Here is a 12,492-nt window from a genome sequence, read left to right on the forward strand (position 1 = left end):
CCTCTTCAAAAATTAAATGTATAACCAAAAAATCATTATCATTTAGAAAAGACTCCATTAAAAAAAAATATTGATCTAAATATATATTTTTTAAAATAATAAATAAACATTAATTAAAAAAACATTAAGGAAAAAAAAGGCCTAGCCAAGCGCTGCTACCAGGGCAAGTCCGCGTAATTGGACTCTAAATTTTTTTTTCACTACACTGCAACGGAAAATATATCATCTGATTTTGCCCAATTTTTTTTTTTATATAAATTTCAGATCTAAATCATTTTTTTTAATTCTATTTTTTTTTAATTAATTGATCTTTTTGCAATTCTTACCTCAACTCTTCCGAATAAAGCCTAGAAAAGTAGGAGCTACTATGATTTTCGCATCTTCTGTCGGTCAACCGAGATATGATAACCGGCGCGCTATTCAATATTAGACACGTCGAGTCGTTTGTTTTTTATTCTCACAACTTTATTTCTGTCTTGTTTCCTTGTAGTGCTGATTTTTATTGACTGATATTGCCATGAGTGGTACTTTTGATGGAATTATCTTGTTGATGATGCTTGTGTAGTTAACAACACTTGCAGTATTAGGGAAGCAATTGCCATGCTCAGATCATCTTGGACCTTTGTCATTTAACAGTGAGGTTCGTCCTTTGATCTCCTACTTCTTGCGTTATTTTTGTAACCAACTTACGACCAAAAGAGAGAAAGGAAAAGAAGAAAATTAGAGGAAAAGGGGAGAGAGAATGGTTCTGGAAAACATTATTTCCACCATTGGCCTTTTTTCCGAGCACAGCGTTGTTCCAATTGCACGTGAGATCAATTATTGTTTCAAATACAATCACAACTTTGAAAATCTGAAGAGGGAAGTCAAGAAGTTGAAAAGTGCCCAGCTGAGGGTGCAGCATTTAGTTGACGATGCCAGAAACAATGGGGAAGCAATTCTTGAGGATGTTATAAAGTGGCTATCTCTTGTGGAAGAAGCTTCCGAAAAAGTGGAAAGGGAGATTTTGGAAGATGAAGATAGAGCGAGAAAGAAGTGCTTCATCGGATTGTGTCCGGATCTCAAGGCACGATACCAGTGTAGCAAGAAAGCAAAGGCGGAAACACGCTTTGTTGCCAGCCTCCTGGATGAAAGAGATGTTTTCAGCACAGTTTCCCATCGAGCTGCTCCAAAAGGGATGGAAGCTATATCTTTCAGAAGTTTTGACGCCATGCCATCAAGAACACCCGTTTTGAAGGAAATTATGAATGCCTTCACAACTGCTGATGTGAACATGGTTGGGGTGTATGGAATGGGTGGTATGGGGAAGACAACGCTGGTAAAAGAGGCTGCTAGACAAGCCATTAAGGAGAAATTATTTAACCAGGTAGTGTTTGCCACTATAACCCAAACCCCAGACATCAAGAAAATTCAAGGGCAGATTGCAGACCAGCTTTCTCTAAAATTTGATGAGGAAAGTGAATGTGGAAGAGCTGGTCGATTGCGCCAGAGGTTGAAACAAGAGCAGAAAATTCTTATTATTCTAGACGATTTGTGGAAGAGTCTTAATTTAGAAGCAGTTGGGATTCCACTCAAGGATGAACACGAAGGATGCAAGATGCTGGTAACATCGAGGGAATTTGATGTTTTATCTTGTGGAATGGATATTCAAAAGAACTTTCCCATCAATGCTTTATCTGAAGAAGAAACGTGGGAGTTGTTCAAAAAGATGGCAGGTGATTAATTTTTTTTTCATCTATCAATACCATATATCACTACCTAGTAGACACGCAAATACAAAAATCTAAAATGTTAATCATTTGTTTTCTAGTGAGTATAAGCAACTGCTTCCATGAACCAGAGAAAAGCTAACAGTAACCTATATTACTACTTTGCAGGAGATCACGTTGAACATCCAGATTTGCAATCCTTGGCAATTGAGGTGGCCAAAAAGTGTGCAGGTTTACCGGTGGCCATTGTAACTGTTGCAAGAGCTCTGAAGAACAAGAACTTGTCCCAGTGGAAGAATGCATTAAGGGAACTAAAGAGACCATCTCCAAGAAACTTCGCAGGAGTGCAGGAAGATGTTTATGCGGCTATAGAACTAAGTTATAATCATCTTGAAAGTAAGGAGTTGAAATCAACTTTTCTTCTTTGTAGTCGAATGGGTTATAATGCATCCACTCGCGACTTGTTGAAATATGGTATGGGTTTGGGCTTGTTTTCTGGCTTTGTTACAGTTGAAGAAGCACAAGACAGAGTGCATTCGTTGGTTCATAAACTCAAGGCCTCTGGATTGTTGCTAGAAAATCATAGCGATTGGCAATTTTCTATGCATGATGCTGTGCGTGATGTTGCTATATCAATTGCTTTTAGAGACTGCCACGTATTTGTTGGGGGTGATGAGGTTGAACCAAAATGGTCTGCTAAGATTAGGTTAAAGAAGTATAAAGAAATTTGGTTAAGTTCTAATATCGAGCTTCTTAGAGAGATGGAGTACCCACAACTTAAATTGTTACATGTAAGGAGTGAGGATCCTTCTCTAGAAATAAGTAGCAACATATGTAGAGGAATGCACAAACTGAAAGTCTTAGTGTTGACTAACGTGTCTTTTGTGTCTTTGCCTTCATCTCTTCATTTCCTAAAAAACCTTCGAACTTTGTGTGTTCATCAATCTTCATTGGGAGAGATAGCTGACATTGGGGAGCTGAAGAAATTGGAAATTCTCAGCTTTGCCAAATCTAATATTAAGCATTTGCCCAGACAAATAGGGCAGTTGACTAAGCTGAGAATGTTGGATTTGAGTGATTGTTTTGAACTTGACGTAATTCCACCAAATATCTTCTCAAACTTGTCCATGCTAGAAGAATTGTGTATGGGAAACAGCTTCCATCATTGGGCTACGGAAGGGGAGGACAATGCCAGTCTTGTTGAGTTGGATCATTTGCCTCACTTGACAAATGTGGACATACATGTTCTAGATTCTCATGTTATGTCAAAAGGCATGCTCTCTAAAAGATTAGAAAGATTCAGAATATTTATTGGAGATGTCTGGGATTGGGATGGTGTTTATCAAAGCTTGAGAACATTGAAGCTCAGGCTCAACACAAGCGCCAGTCATTTGGAGCATGGTGTTCTAATGTTGTTGAAGATAACTCAAGATTTGTATTTACTTGAACTAAAGGGTGTTAATAATGTGGTCTCTGAACTAGACACGGAAGGATTTCTACAACTGCGGCACCTCCATCTCCACAATAGTACTGATATTCAATATATTATTAACACTAGCAGCGAGGTTCCTTCTCATGTCTTCCCTGTGTTGGAGTCTTTGTTTCTCTACAATTTGGTATCCTTGGAGAAACTTTGCCATGGCATTCTCACAGCAGGGTCTTTCAGGAAACTAGCAATCATAGAAGTGGGGAACTGTGTTAAATTGAAGCATCTCTTCCCATTCTCCATTGCACAAGGACTTTCGCAACTCCAAACCATCAATATTTCATTTTGCCTAACCATGGAAGAGATTGTTGCTGAGGAAGGTGATGAATTTGAAGACTCTTGTACAGAAATTGATGTGATGGAGTTCAATCAATTGAGCTCACTATCGCTTCGGTGTTTGCCGCATCTCAAAAACTTTTGCTCCAGAGAGAAGACATCTCGACTCTGTCAAGCACAACTGAATCCAGTGGCAACTAGCGTGGGATTGCAATCTAAAGAAATTTCAGAGGATGAGCCGAGAAATCCTCTCCAACTTTTCTGTGAAAAGGTACCTACATAGTTTTCATTCAACTATGTATAATATACGCTCTTTATAAATTTAGGTTTTTAGATTGGTTGGATGTTTAAATAGTGGATAAGAAACTAAAAGCTCGTACAATTGCCAATTGTTCAAAGTTTTCAGTAATGATATTGTTTGTAGTTTAATACTTCAATCCATCATACCTTCTTCCTATAGACTTTGAGAATAATGTCCTTAATAAAACAAAAATATTACATGCAGATTCTTATCCCGAAACTGAAGAAGTTGGAATTGGTCTCTATCAACGTTGAAAAGTTATGGCATGGCCAGCTTCATCGGGAAAATACATTTCCTGTTCAAAATTTACAGACATTATATGTGGATGATTGCCACAGCCTGAAATATCTGTTTTCTGCTTCCATGGTTAAAAGTCTTGTGCAACTCAAGTATCTTACTGTACGTAATTGCAAGTCCATGGAAGAGATAATATCTGTAGAAGGAGTGGAAGAAGTTGAAATGATGAGCGAGATGTGCTTTGATAAACTGGAAGATGTTGATCTCTCTGATCTTCCAAGACTCACAAGGTTCTGTGCTGGCTCGCTGATCAAGTGTGCAGTGTTGAAACAACTGTACATTTGTTATTGCCCTGAATTTAAGACATTCATCTCCTGTCCCGATAGCGCGAACATGACAGTTGACGTTGAACCTGGAGAATTGCATTCAAGGGAGAGTGACCACAATGCCGTGCAGCCTCTCTTTGATGAAAAGGTGACCTCTTCTTCTATTCTCCTCTCTTTCCCCCTTCCTTCTTTCACTTCATATATCAAAGCTCGAATCATTTCAGATTCTGAAAGGTGATCAAGGTCGTAATCCCTCTCTTCAGTGCTATTGAAAAGAATATGAAAGAACATAAAGCTTTATGAATTTTAAGGAAAAATTTCTAGTGTTACAAATCTAAAATAAGTCAACCAAAATTTCTGTTATTGTTATATTAATTTACCTGTGATCGGTCTTCATAAAGGTTAATTAAAATGTCAAATTTTTGAAGTCTAAAAGGACTGATAGATCACCCGAAGTTGTAAAGTGTAAGCCTTTCTCTTCTTTAATCAGAAGGACAATTTTTTGCAGGGTAATACTTTTAACTGACCATTTTTTATCTGTTCTTTTACATTTTAATTTGATGCCCAATTTTCTTTAAAAAAGGTTTTTAGTTTTATGGTTTAATCAGCAATTTTTTTCCATATGACTACTTATCCATTTGATTTCCATTTAATACATAGTTTTGATTTTCTTAAATCAAATTCATATATAGGATCAACTGATATAAGGAATTTGGTTCGTCTTCACCTTGTTTACCTTCTTCATATATAGATCATTCATATATGTTCTATATATTATTACAGGCATGTTTATTGTGCTTAACAAAGACAGATGGACCTTGCAGGTTGCATTCCCTAGCCTAGCTGAAATCAAAATTTCCCACATAGAGAGCTTGGAAAAGATGTGGCACAACCAACCAGCAGAAGATTCCTTTTGTCAACTACGATCAGTAACAATTTCTAGCTGTAAAAGGCTAGTGAGGGTTTTCCCATCAATTATGCTAGAAACATTCCGGATGGTAGAGATGTTGGATATCAGTCATTGTCCTTTGTTAGAAGAGATCTTTGACCTTGAAGAAACTAGTGCATCTGGTTCCTTTCAGTTAAGAGACTTGTCCTTGATTGGACTAGGCAAACTGAAGCATATATGGAATAAAGATCCTCAAGGAACACTCAGCTTCCAAAATCTACATGCATTGAAGGTTTCAGATTGTAATGTATTGAAGAATCTGTTTCCATTCTCTATAGCTAGAGAACTTGTGCAGCTCGAAAAACTCAAGATAGAGCAATGTGGGAAACTGGAGGAAATTATTGTGAAGGTGGACCATGGTGAAGCAGCCCATTGTTTTGTGTTTCCGCTGCTAACCTCATTGAAACTTCAAGAATTACCAGAATTCAGGAACTTATATCCAGGGAAACATACTTGGAAATCTCCCATGTTAAAAAGGTTGGCGGTGTCTGATTGCTGCAATGTAGCATTATTCGGCTCCAAATTTCTTAAATCTCAAGAAACACAAGGGGAAGTCCAACTTGGTATCCCGGCTCAACAGCCTCTCTTCTTCGTCGAAAAGGTATGAATCTAAATCATGCCTTATGTTTTCCTTTCACTTCTTCTCTGAGGTATTCAAAAACCTGTGATACTTTCATGCCTCAACATATTTCAATTGTATTACCATCATATTCATTGGAAGTGATCGTTTAAGGGTCAGTTCCTGGATTTGAGAAAAAATATGAAAAATGAACGTTTCTCTGCACAAAGCTTTTCCTTTTCTTTTCCAAACTTTCACTGTGCAAAGTAATATGTTCCTAGTTATTGGCTGCATAATATCAAACATCTGCTTCTCATTGAAAGGCTGTTCCAATGGCCATGAATCGCCGGAACAGTCTAGACTCTGCGCCAAATGCACTTGGAATGAAATCAAGTAAAACCTAGACAGAAATATGATATAGCATAGCACTAACTTCTCTTCCTTTTTTTACTTTATTTGTTTTTCCTTGTTGCTGGTTAGTAAGTCAACTTACAACAAGTTTCTCCAAGAAATATAGAGAAATTTTGGTTTAGATGCAATAACTAATATCATGTCAGATGGTTCTTTTCACCCTTAAAAGAGGTAAAATCAATCAGGTCCCTCTTGGGATCAGACCCTTCAGTGCATTTTTTGCTGATTAGATACTAAATTGCGCTTAATTTTCCTTTTTTTCCTCTTTCCCATTGTGTAAATTAATGCAGGTGAAATTACTTTTATTTGGACAGAATATCAACTCCCACTTTGCTTTTGTTTTGAGCGTGTTGCAGGTGATCTCCAACCTGGAGGAATTGTCATTAGGTGGCAAGAATACAACTGCTTCAATCATTTGGCATCACCAACTTCCAATAGAGTGCTATTCCTCATTGAAAGTTCTAAAGTTACACGATTTTGGTGTTAAATCAGATCCTATCTCATTTGGTTTCCTGCAAAGATTACGGAATCTTGAAACACTATCCGTGACACATAGTTCTTTCAAAAAGCTATTCTTGTACAAAGGGCATAGCTCATTCAAAAAGCTACCATCGATCAGAGAAGTTGGTGGTGAAGAGAGACGTGCACTCGCACGATTAAAAAATTTAACAATACATGCAGTTCATGATATAAAACATATATGGAAGCAAGACCACCTGCTAGCTCCCATTCTTCAAAATCTTAAGACTCTCAAAGTAAAGGATTGTCACAGTTTGGTCAGTTTAGCACCATCTTATGTGTGTTTTCAAAATTTAACAACTCTGGATATACAGTCTTGCCTTGGATTATTGAACTTGTTTACATCATCAACGGCTAAAAGTCTTGTGCAACTTGTTAAGTTGACCATAGCTCATTGCAAAAAAATGACAGTAGTGGTGGCAAGACAGGGAGGAGATGAAGCAGATGATGAGATCATTTTCAGTAAACTAGAATATTTGGAACTTCTAGATTTACAGAATCTCACAAGCTTCTGCTTTGAAAATCATGCCTTCAGATTTCCATCATTGAAAGAAATGGTTGTGGAAGAATGTCCTAATATGAAAAGTTTCTCTCCAGGAGTGTTAAGCACGCCAAAGCTGCAGGGAGTACACTGGAAAAAGTATTCTAAGAACACAGTGCATTGGCATGGTAATCTTGATATTACCATACAACACTTATACACAGAAATGGTATGTATCAATAACGCCTGTATTGTGAGCATGGCTTGATTCTTGCCCCTCTTTCATACTAATTCAAATATTCATTTTTCCTTTTCTTCTATGAATGAGTAGGTGCTTCAGCAATTTAGCTTCTTCTTCTTCTTTTTTTAACTAATGCAATAATTTGGATTGGAGCAGGTTGGATTTGATGGTGTAAAGAGGCTAAAGGTATCTGACTTTCCTCAATTGAAAGAGAGATGGCAATACCAACTTCCTTTCAACTTCTTCAGAAAGTTAACAAACCTCACGGTGGATGAATACTGTTATTTGCCCGATGCTTTACCTTCCACTCTGCTACAGTTTATGAACGATTTGCAAGAACTGCAAGTGAGAAACTGTGATTTACTAGAAGGGGTATTTGATTTGAAAGGGCTTAGTCCAGAGGAAGGGAGGGTTTGGTTACCCCTTTTATATGAATTGAACTTGATTGGTTTATCAAGGTTGAGACATATATGTAACACAGATCCTCAAGGAATTCTGGAATTCAGAAACCTTAATTTTCTAGAAGTTGATGACTGTAGCAGCTTGAGAAATATATTTACACCATCGATGGCATTGAGCCTTGTGCATCTCCAGAAGATTGTAATAAGAAACTGTGACAAGATGGAAGAAATCATCACCAAGGAGAGAGCAGGGGAAGAAGAAGCAATGGATAAAATCATCTTTCCTGTACTAAAAGTGATCATTCTCGAGTCTTTACCTGAGTTAAGCAATATCTACTCAGGAAGTGGTGTTTCTGAATCTTACATCGTTAGAAGAGATTTGCATAGATGGTTGTCCAAATATGAAGATCTTCATCTCCTCCCTTATAGAGGAACCGGAGCCTAATTCAGTTGATAAAGGAAATGAGCAGAGGCAAGGTCAGGGAGACAATTATAATTTCACTGCACTTCTCAACTATAAGGTCAGTTTGTCTACTCAAGCCTCTTTCACCAATTCCCCATGTTATAGATGTTAATATTAAATCATTCTGAAAGCAAAACAATGGTAGAATAATGTAAATAATGGATGTAACCATCAAAGGATAGATATATATGTAAGATGTTGAACCTGCAAAGAACCAACTCAATCCAATAGCTTAAGCTATTAGGTGAAGTTCCAAAATATAATTTATATTATCTTCTAACACACCCCTCGAGTGAAAGATCTTTGGACTTGAAACTTGCACAGGCTCACATTACCTTGTACTTAATTTTTATCAAATAAATAGGAATGGTAATATTCGAACTCGTGACCGCTTGGTCATCAAGGCTCTAATACCATGTCAAAGAACTATATGAACTCAATAGTTTAAGCTGTTAGGTGAAGTCCCTGGATATGATTTATTTTACTTTGTAACAGAACCTCACAATCCTGGAACAGTAACCAACTAAGAATAGTTTCATTATTCACTCTTCTAACCATGGTGCTGAATCAATTATCCATCTGTTTTTGCGATATGAAATTTACACATGTTCGTCTTTTGTTTTTCCAATGTACACAAGTTCACTTGAATTAAATGATGGTAATGGTTGGTGGTGGGAGCCTGCCAGTTTATGCAATAACATCCTATACATTAAAGGGACACTAAATCCTACTTTCTTATGTCTTGGATTGGTTTGCAGGTTGCATTTCCAGAATTGAAGAAATTGAGAGTGGATTGGAATGCTATCATGGAGGTGACACAGCGTGGCCAATTTCGGACCGAGTTCTTCTACCGACTAAGGGTTCTTGAACTCGTCCGCTTTCCTATTGATTGTGTTGATTTTCCATCCTGGTTCCTTCAGAGATTCAACATTTTAGAGAGCCTTGTTGTGTGTGATGCTTCTTTCAAAGAAATAGTCCGGCTTGAAGAGATGAGTAGCAGGCCGAACCAGGTCTTTGCTCAGCTAAGATTATTGGAGCTGTTTAAGCTGCCGGAACTCATGCATCTGTCGAAAGAAAGCTCGCAGGCATGTCAAATTTTCCAAAATCTAGAAATTCTTCGAGTATCTGAATGTGGCACACTGAAAACTTTAATTCCAATGCCGGTATCTTTCCGATGCCTGATGACTTTGGAAGTCTCAAAATGTAATGGGCTAGCAAGTTTGATGTCTTCCTCAACAGCTAAAAATCTTGTGCAACTCACTAGCATGACTGTAGTCGAATGTGAAAGGATTGAAGTGGTAGTTGCAAACGACGAAAATGAAGCAGAAAATGAGATCGTTTTTCATAAATTGGAAAATTTGGCATTTCACTGCTTACCAAGCCTCACAAGCTTCTACATGCACAACTGTGCATTGAAGTTTCCTTCATTGGAGAGAGTATACATAGATCAGTGCCCGAAGATGGAATTGTTTTCACCGGGATTCATAAACACCCCAAAGCTAGAGAGAGTACAACTAACAGAAGGTGACAGCACAGGATTCTGGAAGGATGACCTTAATTTGACTATACATAACTTGTTCGTGAAGAAGGTATGAATTCTTTTGCGAAATTTAGTTGCCTAGTCCATATTTTGTTTTCCTTTTCTCCTGGATCCAGAAAACATGAGCAACTAACTAGCTACTCTGCCAACATAAAACTAACGAATAATCTTCTTAAATTTCTACTGCTTTCACCATACTGTGACTCTAAAGTAATGTAAGGATACAGCTTCACATAGGGAGTCAACAAAAAGCTTCTCTATCCATTCAAATCCTGTGTGTAGTGACCTCTAATTCCTTAGTTGACTCATTTCCTGTTAGCATTGTCAATATATTCTCTTTATTTCATCTCTTTAATAGCTGTCAGTCTTTCCTTTATAGCTGTCAGTATATTCTATTTCTTTCATAGCTGTCACTATATTCTTCTTTCTTTGTTTAATTTCTGTTATAGCTGTATATCCCTTGATTCTCTCTAAAGTTCTCAATTATTGTCTAGGCCTAGTATTAAAGGATATGATTATGTTTTCCTAGAATTAAGGGATTTGATACTTCTTGATGTATATATATATTGTAACTCTCTTAGTGAATGGAAGAAAACATTTCCAGAATTTCTCTTGTATTATCTTGTCATGGTATCAGAGCTATACCTTTGAATTTGTATCCCAAAATCAGGTTCTTTCTTGCTGTTTTCGGTTTCTGGATTATTCTGGATCAGTCCTAGATACAGAGGACTCTCAGTTTCTTGATTCTTTTGGTTTGGTTCTTGGTTGTCAGCTGAGGTCTGTATTCTCTTGGTTCTGTGATTTTTTTTTGTGTGTATCACTACAAAGATGTCAAACAATTCTGATCTGTTTGGTGTCCGATTTACTGGGAAGAATTATTCAGCTTGGGAATTTCAGTTTCAAGTCTTTGTCACAGGAAAAGAATTGTGGGGTCATGTGGATGGGAGTGATCCAGCCCCTACTGATGCTAAAGAACTGTCTTTATGGAAGGTCAAGGACGCTCGGGTAATGTCCTGGATACTAGGGTCAGTCGACCCCCTCATTATTCTGAATCTGCGGCCATACAAAACAGCAAGAACCATGTGGGAATATCTGAAAAAGGTTTACTATCAAGATAACAATGCTAGACGTTTTCAATTAGAACACGACATCTCTAATTATTCTCAAAGCAATCTTTCTATTCAGGAGTATTATTCTGGTTTTCAGAATCTATGGGCAGAATATACTGATATCATTTATGCCCAGATTCCAGTAGAATCCCTCTCGGTTATTCAGAAGGTGCATGAGCAAAGCAAGCGTGATCAATTTCTCATGAAATTGAGATCTGAATTTGAGATTACTCGCTCAAATTTGATGAGCCGAGCTCCCTTGCCTTCCTTGGATGTTTGTTTTGGGGAATTACTGCGGGAAGAACAGCGAATCCTTACACAAAGTACTCTAAAGCAGGACAACCCAGCTGCAGTTGCCTTTGCTGCCCAAGGAAGAGGTAGAGGCCGGAATATGGGCAATGTTCAGTGTTATAGTTGCAAGGAATATGGCCACATAGCTAACAATTGTAGAAAGAAGTTCTGCAATTATTGCAAACAGCAAGGGCACATTATCAAGGAGTGTCCCACTCGTCCTCAAAACCGGAAAATACAAGCCTTTCCAGCGGTGGTATCTGAAAACTCATCTGTGACAGTCGCTACCAGTTCTCTTACTCCAGAAATGGTGCAGCAAATGATCATTACACGCCCTCCTCGGCCCTAGGGCTACAAGGTAATACTTCCAATTCACAACTTTGGCTTGGCGGATTCTGCTGCTTCAAATCAATATGACCAACTCATCAAGTATGCTTAAGAATGTGCGAGAGTATCATGGTTCTTCACAAATTCAGGTTGCTAATGGTGGTCATATACCCATCACTAAAATTGGAGATATTGATCCCCACCTTCACGAATATTTTTGTATCACCAGAACTATCTACTAGCCTTATTTCAATTGGTCAACTGGTGGATGATAACTGTGATGTGCATTTTTCTCGTAATGGTTGTCTTGTGCAGGATCAGGTGTCGGGGAAAGTAATCGCGAAGGGGCCTAAAGTTGGACGCTTATTTCCGCTGAATTTTTCCATTCCTAGTTGTCTTTCTTTTGCATGCTCGAATGTTCTATTAATAAAAGTGAAGTCTGGCATAAACGTTTAGGCCATCCAAATTCTGTTGTTTTTATCGCGATTGTTGAATTCTGGTTTGTTGGGAAATCAAGATAAATTTTCTTCTTTCGATGCTTTGATTGATTGTTCAACATGTAAGTTAGGTAAGAGTAAAACTCTTCTTTTCCTTCTCATGGTACGTCCGTGCCACAAAATGTTTTGATATTATTCATAGTGATGTTTGGGGACCTTCACCGATACTTTCTCATGCTCATTTCAAGTACTTTGTAACTTTTATTGATGATTATAGTCGGTTTACTTGGGTATACTTCCTACGTTCCAATCTGAGGTTCTTTTCCGTCTTTAAGAACATTTCTTGCCTATGTTGAAACCCAATTTCTACTGGTATTAAGGTATTAAGATCTGATTCGGGTGGGGAATATATGTCACGTGACTTTCATG

General features: G+C 37.8%; 2 protein-coding genes across 2 annotated transcripts; both read left to right on the top strand.

Moving 5' to 3' along the window:
- The first annotated feature begins 742 nt into the window (after nt 1-742).
- LOC140955598 (disease resistance protein SUMM2-like) lies at nt 743-1,723 on the top strand. Its single transcript, XM_073409255.1, has one exon. The coding sequence runs from the start codon at nt 743-745 to the stop codon at nt 1,721-1,723; it is 981 nt and encodes a 326-aa protein (XP_073265356.1).
- Nucleotides 1,724-2,064: 341 nt separating this feature from the next.
- Nucleotides 2,065-9,255, top strand: LOC118048658 (putative disease resistance protein At4g19050). Its single transcript, XM_035058426.2, has 6 exons — nt 2,065-3,742; nt 3,977-4,483; nt 5,160-5,885; nt 6,611-7,483; nt 7,652-8,417; nt 9,118-9,255. The coding sequence occupies exons 1-5, from the start codon at nt 2,144-2,146 to the stop codon at nt 8,339-8,341; spliced, it is 4,395 nt and encodes a 1,464-aa protein (XP_034914317.2). The 5' UTR covers nt 2,065-2,143; the 3' UTR covers nt 8,342-8,417; nt 9,118-9,255.
- The last annotated feature ends 3,237 nt before the right edge of the window (nt 9,256-12,492 follow it).

This window comes from Populus alba, chromosome 5 (genome assembly GCF_005239225.2).
Source record: "Populus alba chromosome 5, ASM523922v2, whole genome shotgun sequence".
In the NCBI taxonomy this organism is placed as follows: Eukaryota; Viridiplantae; Streptophyta; class Magnoliopsida; order Malpighiales; family Salicaceae; genus Populus; species Populus alba.

What these genes read in the sequence shown, in the direction of transcription:
- LOC140955598 (XM_073409255.1), top strand. Translation starts at nt 743, where the DNA reads ATGGTTCTGGAAAACATTATTTCCACCATTGGCCTTTTTTCCGAGCAC.
- LOC118048658 (XM_035058426.2), top strand. Translation starts at nt 2,144, where the DNA reads ATGGGTTATAATGCATCCACTCGCGACTTGTTGAAATATGGTATGGGT. An exon ending in CTCTCTTCTTCGTCGAAAAG is followed by an intron (nt 5,886 to 6,610) that starts GTATGAATCTAA and finishes AGCGTGTTGCAG; the next exon opens with GTGATCTCCAACCTGGAGGA. An exon ending in AACACTTATACACAGAAATG is followed by an intron (nt 7,484 to 7,651) that starts GTATGTATCAAT and finishes GGATTGGAGCAG; the next exon opens with GTTGGATTTGATGGTGTAAA.